General features: G+C 42.1%; 1 protein-coding gene across 4 annotated transcripts in view; it reads right to left on the bottom strand.

Annotated features, from left to right (window-relative positions):
• The window catches only part of vti1a (vesicle transport through interaction with t-SNAREs 1A), a 115,936-nt gene that overhangs the window by 27,590 nt on the left and 75,349 nt on the right, over positions 1–12,997 (bottom strand). For 2 of the 4 annotated variants that reach the window (XM_085762267.1, XM_085762266.1), the window contains one exon: positions 10,866–10,927. In XM_085762267.1, coding sequence (XP_085618393.1) covers positions 10,866–10,927 — 62 coding nt within the window. Of the gene's footprint in view, positions 1–10,854; positions 10,928–12,997 lie in introns of all 4 variants that reach the window. The other 2 variants (XM_085762268.1, XM_085762269.1) reach the window with 1 other exon arrangement.

Raw genomic sequence — 12,997 nt, forward strand, 5'->3', positions numbered from 1 at the left:
AGCAAATATCTCAGTCAGGGAATGTCATATCGTAGGAGAATCCCTTTTCGGAATTAAACTAGATTGTCTGCATGTTATACGTGTCTATGTATCCATCCCAAATAAATTTTCAACATTGCTTTAAGCAATAAGAAAAATATTTCTAAAGCCGTGAATGATGAGTTCAAGACATATGAGCAAAAAACCTGAGAAGTGGAAAGACAGTGCCTGCCAAACAGTCTCTTGAGATTAACTGCATACCGTCTAATTATACAACATCTAGAAAACTTCCTATGGTCCCTGGGCTAAAATTGAATGGTACGGGCATTGGACCTCACTGGGGTTTTCTCCACTGATCAAGGTTCTACAGGCTTTTGTGGCATAACTCTGCTTTGTCCTTACGATTCTGGCTCCAACACATGATGGTTTAAGGCATCAATCATAAAAAAAAAGCCTTTTCAACATCACTAAATATGAATCAGTCAGAGGGAGGACCGTTGTGATTCACTGTCCAACCATTGCTTTCACTGGAATGCACTACTGGGACAAAGGCATCTAGGGAGAGACTTGGGAATAACAAACAAAACAACCTGTGTCACAAATTGTCTCTGTCAGTACTCTACACAGAGAGAAATAGTGTTTCAGTGGGTTTCGTGCCGTAACTCAATCGTCCACCTCCACAAAAAAGAATACTGCACAACTAAATGGTCATGCCTGAGTAATTGTCGGAGCCCACTAATTTAAATAACTATGAATTTGTCTCTGTTTTGTTTCTTTGTCACGTGCATTATCTCAGACATCCCTGACATTCTGTGGCAAAATCTCATTTTTCAAATAACAGTGATGCCACAGACATGTCCCAACAAAGATGGGTAGTGGCTAACATTAGCTAAATGTTAACACTGTCTAAACAGGCTGAGCTACATGGTCCTTCTAATTAGTCTTGGATATGATTTTTCATTTTTTGGGAAACTGTGGAACCCTGAAACTGTATACTACGACTGACACCTACATTAAAAATAAAAAAAAATCAAGTTATACTGAAACTTTATATCTAACCATCTTATAGTCAGACCTACCACAAATACTGTAAGTTATGAAGCTTTGAGGAATCATTAACATTTCCAACTATTTAAAGCTAAGGCCCGGAAGAACTGTAACATTGCAAAGCTGACATTGTGCAAATAGGTTGTGCACTGGCAGTTTAAAATGAGTCTTTGTTAAACACATCGGCCATTTTCTCAAAGGTCAATAACCAAGATAAATTGGGTCAACAATAGCCACTAACAGTTTGAAGTGATTAAATTCAGTCATATGACAAACTTTCTATTGGGCCACAAGTCTCTTGAGACTGCAAATTTATAGTCTTTTAGATTGTTAGACATTATCAACCAAAAAAACCCAAAACACTATTTTACTTGTTCAGCTTACTATTGACACTCTGTAGATGAGAGTATTGCTTCAACAATTTGAGAGGGAAATTCACTTTTTACTGCTATTTACTAATGAAACTATTAAACTGAAAAAGAATGACTACAGTAGATGACTCAAGTATAAAAAGGCATAATTTTCCTTTTTTTTCTGAGACTCTTCTATTCTGTCAGCAGAAAATCACACACATTTTTTCGCTTGACAATGAAGGGAATTTCAAAAAGACTGAAATGTATTTTTTTGTGCAGTGAGTATAATGCATTGTAAGGTTGGATTTAACAAATAATATATTTTCAAAGCTGTGTTTTCTGCAACTTGTCAAAACTGTTGTGTTTTACACATCATGGAATGCCATTCATAGCAAGCACCACCAAACCAAAGTAAGGGATGGGTGGGGTGACGGGGTCTGTCCTTTTGGCTTCAAGACTTTGGGAAAGAAAAAAATGTAATAAAAATAAAATACACAAAAAAATCTATTTTTGTGTTTGGTATAAAAGCACTCAAGGTTAGTAGCTTTTGCGTAGAAAAGGGACCAATACGCTGCTGAAGTATTTTGACGGGAGCTGCTCTTGAATCCTGATGCATACAAATGCCTTGCCTTTCAACCTTTTTGCTTCCTTGAAAAAAAAGTGGTCCTCTTTTTATTGTTTTGTCCATTGATAAAGGGGATCTTTTATGCCATCAAGAACATGGCAACAATGTACTGCCTTTGTTTCATTGCACCATCCTGGGGGTCTGTTAGGATGAGATACAGACAAACAGAGGCGCAGTAAATGATTGATGGGTTAGAAGAAAATATTAAAAAGAAAAAAAAAACACTCAAAATTCAGCATTTGTAAATATTTCAAGCTCTTGCACCCTGCCAAAGAAAGATCTGAGGGGCAACAACAATAACAGAAAAAACTATACTTAACCATCTATCCTGATGCAAACACAGCCTAGACAGCTGACTTATTTTGTTGAGACAATCACTGCTTTTGTAAACTACAGTACTTGGATATCTTTGACGGGAAGAAATCTGGAACCTTAAGCCCCATTGGACAGACACAGTGTCCTACTAGGTTATTTGTTATAATAATCCGAGGTCCTCCCTTCCCACTATTGAATGTCACTGTGTACTCTTGGTCAACAAAATGGACTGCACCAAGATGGTGAGAGGGAGAAATAAATGAGAGCTGACTGAAAGCGCAGAGGAGGTCTGTAGTTGTACAGTGCAAGTGTTTGGGCAGAAGCCACTTTATTCTGGCAACTGATGCAGTTTGAGATCAACTTATCATGGCAGAGGGATCCCATGCCCTCGCATGGTTCAAGATGGAACAGATGACATGTACATGTGGGTATGGAGCCTACTGCAAAGATATAGGTTACAAAATAGCCCCCTTTTCCTTCTTGACACACATACTGGCAGCCAGTAATGCAGTGGCATTCCACAATATTCCGGGCAGCTGTTGCATAGTAAGCCGAGAAGTATGCACAATGGCTTGCTGGGAGGGAACAACAGTCAGAGAAGAGACAATGTGATAGATTCTAATTGCTTCAAAATGTCCTGAAGAAGGCCCCCTATTATCTATTTAAATCGGCTGATAATGGGAGGCTAGGAGGAGGAGGAGGAGGAGATGGAGAAGGGGGAGGCGGAGTAGGAGGAGGGAGGAGGGGGGGGGGCGACCTAGGCAGAGGGAGAAAGCTATCCTCTGCGCTGCTGTCGCCTCATTATTTTCCGTCTTGACGGACGCCCGCGCTCAACCCCTGGATGAATGGCCCTGTGCTGAATAAGTTATCGCCAGACACACAAAGGGAAGAGTGCGCTCCACAAACAACACAGCAGTACTGCAAAGCATGAATCTTTTTCCTCTCCTCCTCAGTCTTTTCACCCCCCCAAAACTCCCCACCCTTCCCCCTGTTCCCTCTAGACGAAAGGCAGGCCCTGCCACAGACTGAGATCTCACCTGTAATTTCTAAAGAAGCTCACAGTAGGTGGGGGAAAACGTAAGGGAAGATGGATCTATGTTTGCGGAAAAGATATATACCTCCATTCCTCCATTTTGTTTCATCTGTCCTTTTTGTTTGTGCAGCTCTTCAGTGAAGACAGGGACCTCCTTTGGACAGCATCTGAAGATGTTTGAGAGGATGTTTTTTTGTTCCTCTTAAGACAAGGCCCACAGCATGATGAGTGAAAACGGTTTGGTTTAATCTGATGTTTATTTTGTTTCCTTCTCTGTTGTCTGGACTGCTGGGGCCTGGCATATCAAATCAGGATCACCTCTATACAACGCTCCCAAGAGGGGGTGCATGAGAGGGCCCTTTATAGCTGCTAAACAGGAGCTAGGAATGATGACAACAGGAAAGAGTCCATTCCCCAATGGTTACGGCTATGGTTTGCTCCATGGCCGCCAATCCCTCTCCCTTGCTGTCACTCAAAAGTAGCAGTAGAACTTTTGGACAGGAGAGCCTCTTTCCCCTCTGACGGGGAAATCAGAGGGTGCCGTGGCCCGACAGGCGCTCTACGGCAGATCAAACAGGGCGGGTACCCTTGGAGTGACACCTGGAGCCACTTCAAGGGATGAGAGCGCCACTGATCTCCAGTCATCTCTTCAGAACGACAGTCTGTCAGGGTTAAAGGAGGAGGAAAAAAAGAAGCTCTATCAACTAGGATGGGATGAACGAGGTCGAACGAAGCATCACCTCAACGTCGTGGCTGGCTGACCCCCGAGCATTTGGGAAGCGACGGTGCAAAAAGTGTTTTTTGTTGGAATGCTGAAGTTCAGCGTTGATGCCCAGTTCAGGGAACAAGTGACAGCTAATTGTGCCGATGCAGCAGGTTCACTCAAATTATGTATGGGTCTGCAGTTCTTGGTTGTTGTGCTTTGATTGCGACTGCCATCTATCTTAAAACTAATTTGGAAAACAAACACAATTTCAGCCAGCATAGCACGTTAGAGCTAGCAGCTACTGTAGCATGTCCAACTTGGACTTTTATTTCTACTGTACATGACTTTGGTTTTAAAAAATATCTGAAGAATTTCTTCAGCACCACATTTTGAAATAATTACAATTCAACTATGTCCCGATCCATCATAAAACAGAGGCTGCCATGAGCGGGATAACAGAGAGAGGGAGATATGTTGGGAAAAAAAGGGGGCTTTGGCAGCCAGTTAAGCGAGTCAGTCCTCAACAGACAAATGCATCCCTTATATAAAACAACAACACGTCTTTGCCCTTGTCAACAATCCCTTCCTCTACAGCCCAGGCTTGTGTGTGTATATATTTTCCTTTCTGCAAAAAACATCCCATCAGCACTCTCTAATGGGCGAGGTGGAGGAAGAGAGAAAAAGACAGAGATAAAGCAGGAGGGAGAGTGAAAGAGAGCGAGAGAGAGAGAGAGGTGGCAGTGGTGCTTGTTTGGCTCAGGAGCAGTGAGTAATGAGGCTGAGGCGCACCCTGTCATTGTCCCAGCAGCAGCCTGTAGCCACAGACACACACACATCACATAGACACACAAGAACATTAAAAAGTATCTCCTATCTACAAACATGGGAAAAAGTGCAGATTTTAAAAGACACTTATTGGACAATCAAAACAAAAACGTAAAAAAAAAGCTTGATAAAAAATAAAATATAGTTTAATAACAATATTATTATTTTATCACTTTCTCTTATAAAAAAGAATCCCCTAGTTATATGATGATTCATTGATAGGTACTCTCATGGGGGGGTACTTACATCTTCAAAAATGTTATGCGATCTTTCTAACTCTGTCACAAGTGAGTTGTGCTGTACAGTGGGAGAGGGGAGGTAAGGGTTCCAGTGTACTTATCACCATGTCCAAAGATACAGACAGCACGGACAGCAGTAGTCAGAAGTATGAGTGCCATAAATTTGCCTGAAGAAACCTGCTTGCTTTCCTTACTAGATCAAAAAGTCCTCAAAGACCAGCAAGGTCTTCTAGCATTACTTTCTTGTCTACCAAAGGGAAGAGCTACAATCAATAACACAGAATACATATATAAAAGTAGAAGTAAATATCTTCCTCTGGTAGGTAGGTTATCCTTAATCCACTGAATATACCTTTAACAGGCATCAATGCATGTTTACGTACTGTAGCAGCTGTGCCCTTCTTGGTACAGTATGTATAAAGTTTAGCCAGGGGTTGCAGAGTGGACAGATACAATTCACACTTTCACACTTTGCTCCTTTGCCAGAACAAAAAAAGAAAAACAGACTGGACATGAAAAGCACAGAATGCCTCCCCAGAGGGGGCAGAAAAGGCCAGGGGTAGGACTGACCCAGAGGGATGCATGCAGCAATATGGAGGCAGGGAGTCGGGGGGTTGAGTGGGGTGGTAATGATGCCAGGCTGAACAAATTGCAAAGCAAAGGGAATGTGTTTAAATGTAGAACATGGAATTATCGTGGCAGCAACATGCAGGGGAGATCAGAGAGAGTGAGATCCACTGGGAGTGATCTGCCACTCTCGGGACAGAAAACACGAGGCTTGGCTATGGCTACTGTGATGAGTTCAGCTGTAATACAAAGTAAAATAGAATGTAAAATAGGCCAAACATGTCTTATACAATGTTGTAGACATGGAGTATACAACAATATTCTGATGAAACAGAATAAGAGAAAATAAACGATGGTAGGTGTGAGAATATGGTGCTGGTATAAGCCTGACACCGTGCGACTGGACAGCACAGTGTGTGTCGCTATACCGCTGCTCTAAAACAGGGCAATACTAATGAATAAATAAATAAATAAATGAAAAGAATAAGGAAAATGGAAAAAAAAGGGAGAAACTGCAATCTGTTCCATCTTTCAGCTTCAATTAAAAAAATCTAATCTTTTTGTTCAACTTCATAACAAGACTTCAAGAGGGCCCCAAGACTCCGATCCCACCACGGCTCACTGGGAGAGTTGAATTCCATTAATTATGTGACCTACATATTCCAGTAGTTCATATTCCAGAGAGTCAGATAGATGGAGAGTATATATTTGCCAATAATACAGAAGTAAGGCAATACTTATAGATCGTAAGGAATCAAAAGTTCCCTTCTAAGGATGCTGAGGATCTGAGGCCGTGCACTTTAGTCTCTTGGCTCATTACACTGTTTACATGTTGGTTTATTGAGCTGAGCAAACAAGGAAAAACTCCTGGTTTCCCGTGAATAACGCAGACAGGAAACTTTTGATTTTCCCATAAGCCAGGATGACTTCTACCTTTTTCTTTTTCTTTCCAGTTAATCATACGAATAGGTTTAATTTCCATTTCAATAAAGGATCAACACTATAACAAGATTCAGCGGATTGTTCTTTGTTATCTGTACTATATTTGCACAGAACTTGCCACATGTAACGACGGTGTAAGATCAGAGGAATGAACTTAGCCACACATTAAGACAGCTTGTCAAAACACATCTCAAGAAAGGACGTTAGTGTCTTGGTTGCTCTGTGGGTGCATTAGCTTGTGAGCTACAGCATCATCCTCGCCCGGCTCATGGGCTGATCTCTTAATCAGTGTCCAGAGTGTGCATGAGTCCTCTTCTGAAGGCTGAGGCTGTGTCCATCCTGCCTGCCCGTCGCTACTGCCAGCTTCAGCCATGAATATGTAGCTGTTCTGTGGCTGGGAGCTTGCTTATGTTTTCTGTCTGATATCTAGGCCCCATTCCCATTTCAAAGGGAGGTCCACCCGGGGCCTTGACTTTTTGATCTGCCTGGCGACTGAGTCGACCACCTGCATGTGGGATCAGCTGCCAGTGAGAGCAGACAACCCCTCTGCTTCAAAATATACATCCTCCCCCCCTTCGTCCTCGCTGCTTCATTGCCCTTCACTGTGCCCCCTCCTTCCGTGAAGCCGCCGGGAACCCCAGTGGTCCTAACTGGGTCTGGAGCTGCATCCCATTCCCAACTGCTCTGACTGTGGTGGGTGAGATGCTTGAGATGTTCAGCATAGCAGCAGGGAGATATACGGCACAGTCACAAGGCCATTTTGTATTTACAAGGGGCCATAGGTTCAGTGTCCCATGGAAACAACAGATACAGGCTACCTCGCAAAAAGGTTTGTGGCTCTTGTCATCTGGGATAGTGATCCACACTGTGAGCTATGATGACGTGTTGCAGTGCTGTCTGTGCCAAACCCACACGTCTATCAAACGCCAGTTAGTTGAGGAGTAATGACGACCAATTAGTTGACAGGAAACCACAGAATTAAGTTAGATGCTTATCCAATGTCAAAGAAAAAAACATTTGCCTGCTGGTATTAAATTCTTGCTCATGTAAGTGAACTTACTGGCGCTGGGCTGTTTATTTTCCACAGCTGATACACGCCTCAACAAATCTATGTTGCCTTCACTGTCCAAGGCCACCAATCAAAATGTACCTGTGTTTAAGGTATTCTCATGAGTCTCTATTACAGTATAAGATTGTGACAACTAATGCACATGTAGGACTAATTTGTTTATATTCCCTTTGGTTTCAAGTATTCATGTATCCTATTATAAAGAAATCTACACAAAAACATTTTTTAATAAAGATGCAATAAATCAAAGTTACTATAACTCTTGCAAAGCAGTATTATTGCCGAATCTTTTAGACTTGGTGCCACTAACCAGGCTTTAAATGAAATGATAATTATTATTTGATGATCAAGGATATTAATATAATATCAGGTTTGCCATTCTGCCTCATTGGGATCACAGTGCCTGTCATGGTATAATTAAAACCCAAAGGATTTCAGATGACTGAATTAAAAATGAACTAAGAGTGGATGCCCTGGATGCCCACCACTAGACCACTGACATCCACCATGGATGGAGCCGACATGAGACAGAGGCTACGTCTGTGACACCGGTTAACAGCCTACAACCCAGCCCATCAAAACACCCTATAAACAGTGTTTTATCCTAATTATCCCCATTGGCAATGAAGGGTTTCAGAGGTAGACATTTGGAAAGATCAATTTTCAAACAAAGCAACAGCTATTTTAGATGTGTGTGTTTCTGAGTGTTTCTTACAATAAGTGATATTCACAGAGTCTTTAAGTTAATTGGCTGTCTTGAACCCTGACAGCTAGCATAATGAGTGTCTAATGGTTTCTCAGCTGGAGTGATAACCGCTACGCCATAAAGGCCCCTCTACAAGAGGTGTGAGTTTGAAACAAAATACAGCAACAATGAACACCATTTATCCTCTAGATCGTGCAAAAATACCTCCAACCCTTAACTTACACACCTAAGTCTGTTTGTCTGGCATGGATCATAGCCATCATCATCAAACTGTTGCTCTGCTCTCTACCACAGTTTAAAATAAAAGATATCTGAATCTCTCTGTGGTATTGATGTGATACAATTGTCCAAAACTCTTGGCTTGAACAAAAACAAAACATTGGCTTTCAAACTGAGCTAATTGCCGCATTCCAACAAAAGGAAAACCAACAAAATAATTAAACAAAAAATTAAATATTCATGAGACTGTGCATAAATGAGTAGCTGTGTCCACATCTGGTTTGTGCCATAAGTACAGAGATTATAAAATATAACAGAAGAGCTTTTCTCCTTTCACCTAACAATAAAAGTCCTTTACATACTATTATTGATGTTGCAGAGAATGACAAAGCAAACACCCCCCCAACCCCTTCTTTACGGTGTGAAGGAACTACAATTACTCTGACATCGCACACAAATAAACAATTAATCAAAAGGCAGAAAATCAGGGGGGCAAATAATTAAATGAGTGAGGAAATGAGGAAGAATTGCCTGAAAGGATGTGGGGGTGCGATATCATTGAACCATCCTGAACTTAGTTTTTGCTCTCAGTTCTCCATCTCTGGTTATAAATGACTTCAGATTTGACGTTTCCAGCCCACAGCCTTACAACAAAACACACTTTCTTTTTATTCAAACAGTGAAGAAACGGAAAGAAAAAATGACTTTTTTGTTAAAGAAAGGCGGGGGGCGTATGTTGTGCTGCTCCCATCAAGCAGAAAGGCGGGTGGTAGTCGGAGAGGCTCGCAGCCGGGCCCCACTTTGGAAAGCTCTCATAAATCCTGATTTGAGCGGGGCGCTAACCAGAGGAGGTAAGGCATGTCAAGAGAGGGGGCTGGAGAGTTGTGTGTGTGTGTGTGGGGGGGGGGGAGTGGCAGCTTGGCTCTTAAAATGCTACGTCTGATTAAGTCTTCCCATTAGGTGACAGCTGAACTTTAACATTAATATGATAATATTGAAATAAGTGTGTGTTATTTACTTCAGCTCCAGAGGGGGGCGGAGGGAAGAAGAGAAGGAAGGAGGAGGGAATGATGAATGATTTCTGGACAGCTCTGGGTGACAAGCCAGGCGAGTTGACCCCCCCCCCCCCCTGCTATCCTCCTCCTCCTCCCATAATCAGACTTGACAAAATGGAGACATATGCAGAAATATTGGTTACAGTCGGCATCACAGCCCTTCTCAGGCCTTCCCTCTCTAGTAACTGCTGGCCGCCCTGTGAGCCGCCCTCCAAATTGTCTACAGGCACTGAAGCATCTATTTCAATTGGCACTTCCTCCCTGGCCCCAGGATTTTACATTTAGTCTGTGTCATTTACATATTACTCTTAATCAAAATCCACAGTGGGCGACAGGGAGAGGGAAAAAAAAACAAGAAAGAGGGAGCGGGAAACAAAACCGTGGCGTCACGGTTCAGGGGTAGGCACACAGGCATTTTATGAAATGGAGATGTGACAAGACATTACCGTACGTGTGTGTGTGTGCGTGTGCACGTTTGTGTGACTGTGTGTGTGAGTGTGTGTGTATTAGGCGGCAGTGCATTAGATAATGCAAGGACTATTGAAATATTTGCGTGTGAATGCTTCTGTTTGTGTGATTGTTGGGGTCTGCCTTGTGCATGAACTAGCGAGCAAGACAGACAAAGAGTACAAGTTGACTATGGGTTGTAATATGGGCTGAAAAACAAAGGCAAAGAGAAGACAAGAACGGAGACATGTACGGAGCACACTTGTGTCTTTTAGCTATTTTCCGCAGGACGCTACAGTATGCAAGGCTACTCTTTTCTCAGTCTAGCCAGGCACTTAACAATAATACCACTGCGTAACAAAACAGCCATTCACACAGTCTAGTTTAGTGTGTACAGTAAGAGTCACATTGATGGAACATTCAAATAATTTAGGAAGTTAAAGAAAAGATGACTTTTACATTTTTAAGGGTTGAGTACACTACATAAAAATACCCGAACATTTAGCATTTGGAGTAATTGTCTGATAAATATCATCCACGTTATATTCAACGTGAAAAGCAGTGTGGCCAACAGCAACACAGCCTTTAAGACCACTTACGAATGAAATGAAGAAGTTGTAAATTTTGATCTAATTAGAAACTTTATCAGATGCTGATGACTTGGATGCAGCTCCCAGCACTGTTAGAGCATGACACATACAGAGAGGTGCAGAAACAATGTCCCTACCTGGCTCTTACCTTCTCAGCATGCCGGTAAGGATGCGAGAGCTCTTGCCCAGGTTGGCGTCTGTTTCTCTCAGCTGGGGAGACAGAAGTGGTGAAAGACAAGGTTTTAGTCTCCTTTCTGATCCCACTCTGAGCCCTCAAAGGATATTAAACACAAACTATGAAGAACATTACTCAGCTGGCTTCTTCTCTGTCCACATAATACATACACAACATTTCAACATTTGAACACCTCGGTACATAATTAAAGGACAGAGCAAGAAGGGAAAGTAATTTCTTCTTAAACCTTGCTCAGTGGCAATTTGAAAAAGACATCTCTAAGATTTGACACTTTATCTTTCAACACAAAGTTGGTTCGAAGGGAAGAGATGAATCAGAGACCCTTTGATTAGAGGCTTGCTGCTTCTTCTTTTTTTTTAAAACTTTGGGTTCACTTAAGTTCAGCTATTGAGAGACAGCCCCCATACTAAACCACCTTTGTAAACATACTTTTAGAACTTTTTTTTAAAAAAGCTACTTGATCTAACAAGACATAAATGCATTTACATACTGTACATTACATTTACATGGCTCCACTAGGCATAACATTGATGTGTGCTAATAGCTTTTAGATCCATATGCCTATAAACTATAGACATTATGAGCTGTTTTTTTGCATTTGTGCAAATACAAAACCTTTGCATCTTCACAGATTCCCACTTATTAGGACATGTTAGTGTAGTGGCCTTCTGCTCCTCTGGCTGCTGAGCAAACATTGGAATAGTGTAAAGAAAGAAGAGGGAGAATGGCCCTTTACGTTGCAAGTACTGTACTGTATACTAGGTTCTTGAAAGCACACTTGAAATAATGATCATGGCTATCCAGGGCTAATTGCCGGGGACATTTTTCTCTTTCTTACTCCATCTTCTCTCCTCTCTTCCTCTCTGCCTTTTTTCCCTCATGGGTCATAGAAATGTTTTCATTCCACTCTCTTTATCTGGGGTAGGGACTTTCACAGTGAAGAGAATTGGCAGAGATGCTGCCAACAAGGCTGCAAAAAAAATTGCTGACACTGCACAGAGTGAGCTGCCACTAACGTCCACCTGTAGTCGCGTCTCTAAAGGATGATGGGGGGGACGGGGAGTGTGGGCAAGAGTCACTGCAGAGAGTTTCTCTCCAGAGTCAGCAGGGGGTCACTCATCTTCATCTCTGTCTGAGATAATAACTGTATTTCAACAAAGTCATTCTCAGCCCATATGTTTTCATCAGTAAAGTACCGCTAGATTGTATTCTATCCTATTTTTAAGTCCTCACTTTCACATCTTTTCTTCCACCCTCCTTGTTCTCTCCAATCTTCCCAGCATCATCTTCTTTCCTGTTTGTTCTGGCTCATCTTGCAGTCATCTCTTGCCTGCAATTCACCCTCTCCTCCCAACCCTCCTTTACTGTGACTTTCTTCCTCTTCTTCCATCTTTGCTTCCTACCCTCTGGCAGCCTGGGCTGGTGCGGTGCAGGTTGCCAGAGCCAAGGATACATGTGGTACAGGGTAGGAGGTGGGGGACCTGGGGCTTGGGCCCTCTGGCAAAGACAACAAGTCCTGCAGTTGCCTGATGTCTGCCTCTACCCACAGATCTGTCCCCCAGATAGTTCACACTTTTTCCCAAAATACATCTCTCTCTGAATCATTCCTTCTTTTCATTCCTCACCCTCTCTCCACTGCCTCTCACCAAATCGCATGCTTTCCTTCTTAACCTGAAATGGAGACCGACTGAGATCTCAGTGCTGCTGACTGTCTAAAATTAACTGTGTTTGCCTGTATGGGGACAAAAAGAGGGAAATGTGATTCTCCCTGCTTTTATTTTGCATGTACATCTCCAACAGAAAATTCTCTACAGACACCTTAGGTCATTCTCCAGGATTAAAATATGTATATATTCTGTTGCCATCCTTGTCAGGTAAAGCTAGCTGAAATATAAAATTTGAAAATAGTCTCTGAATCATATCCTTTCAATCTATCAGGTGCCAAAAGATGGCATTCAAGAAGGAAAAAGCAAAAGGTTAAGCATTGAGGATGAAAAGTGCGAAACTAAGATAACATATATGTTTGAGCATTAAAATTTGAGAGCTTACTGAACACTATAATCATCCCCAAAACTACACAATCG

This window comes from Trachurus japonicus, chromosome 19 (genome assembly GCF_045865225.1).
Source record: "Trachurus japonicus isolate A0001 chromosome 19, Traja_1.0".
Lineage (NCBI taxonomy): Eukaryota > Metazoa > Chordata > Actinopteri > Carangiformes > Carangidae > Trachurus > Trachurus japonicus.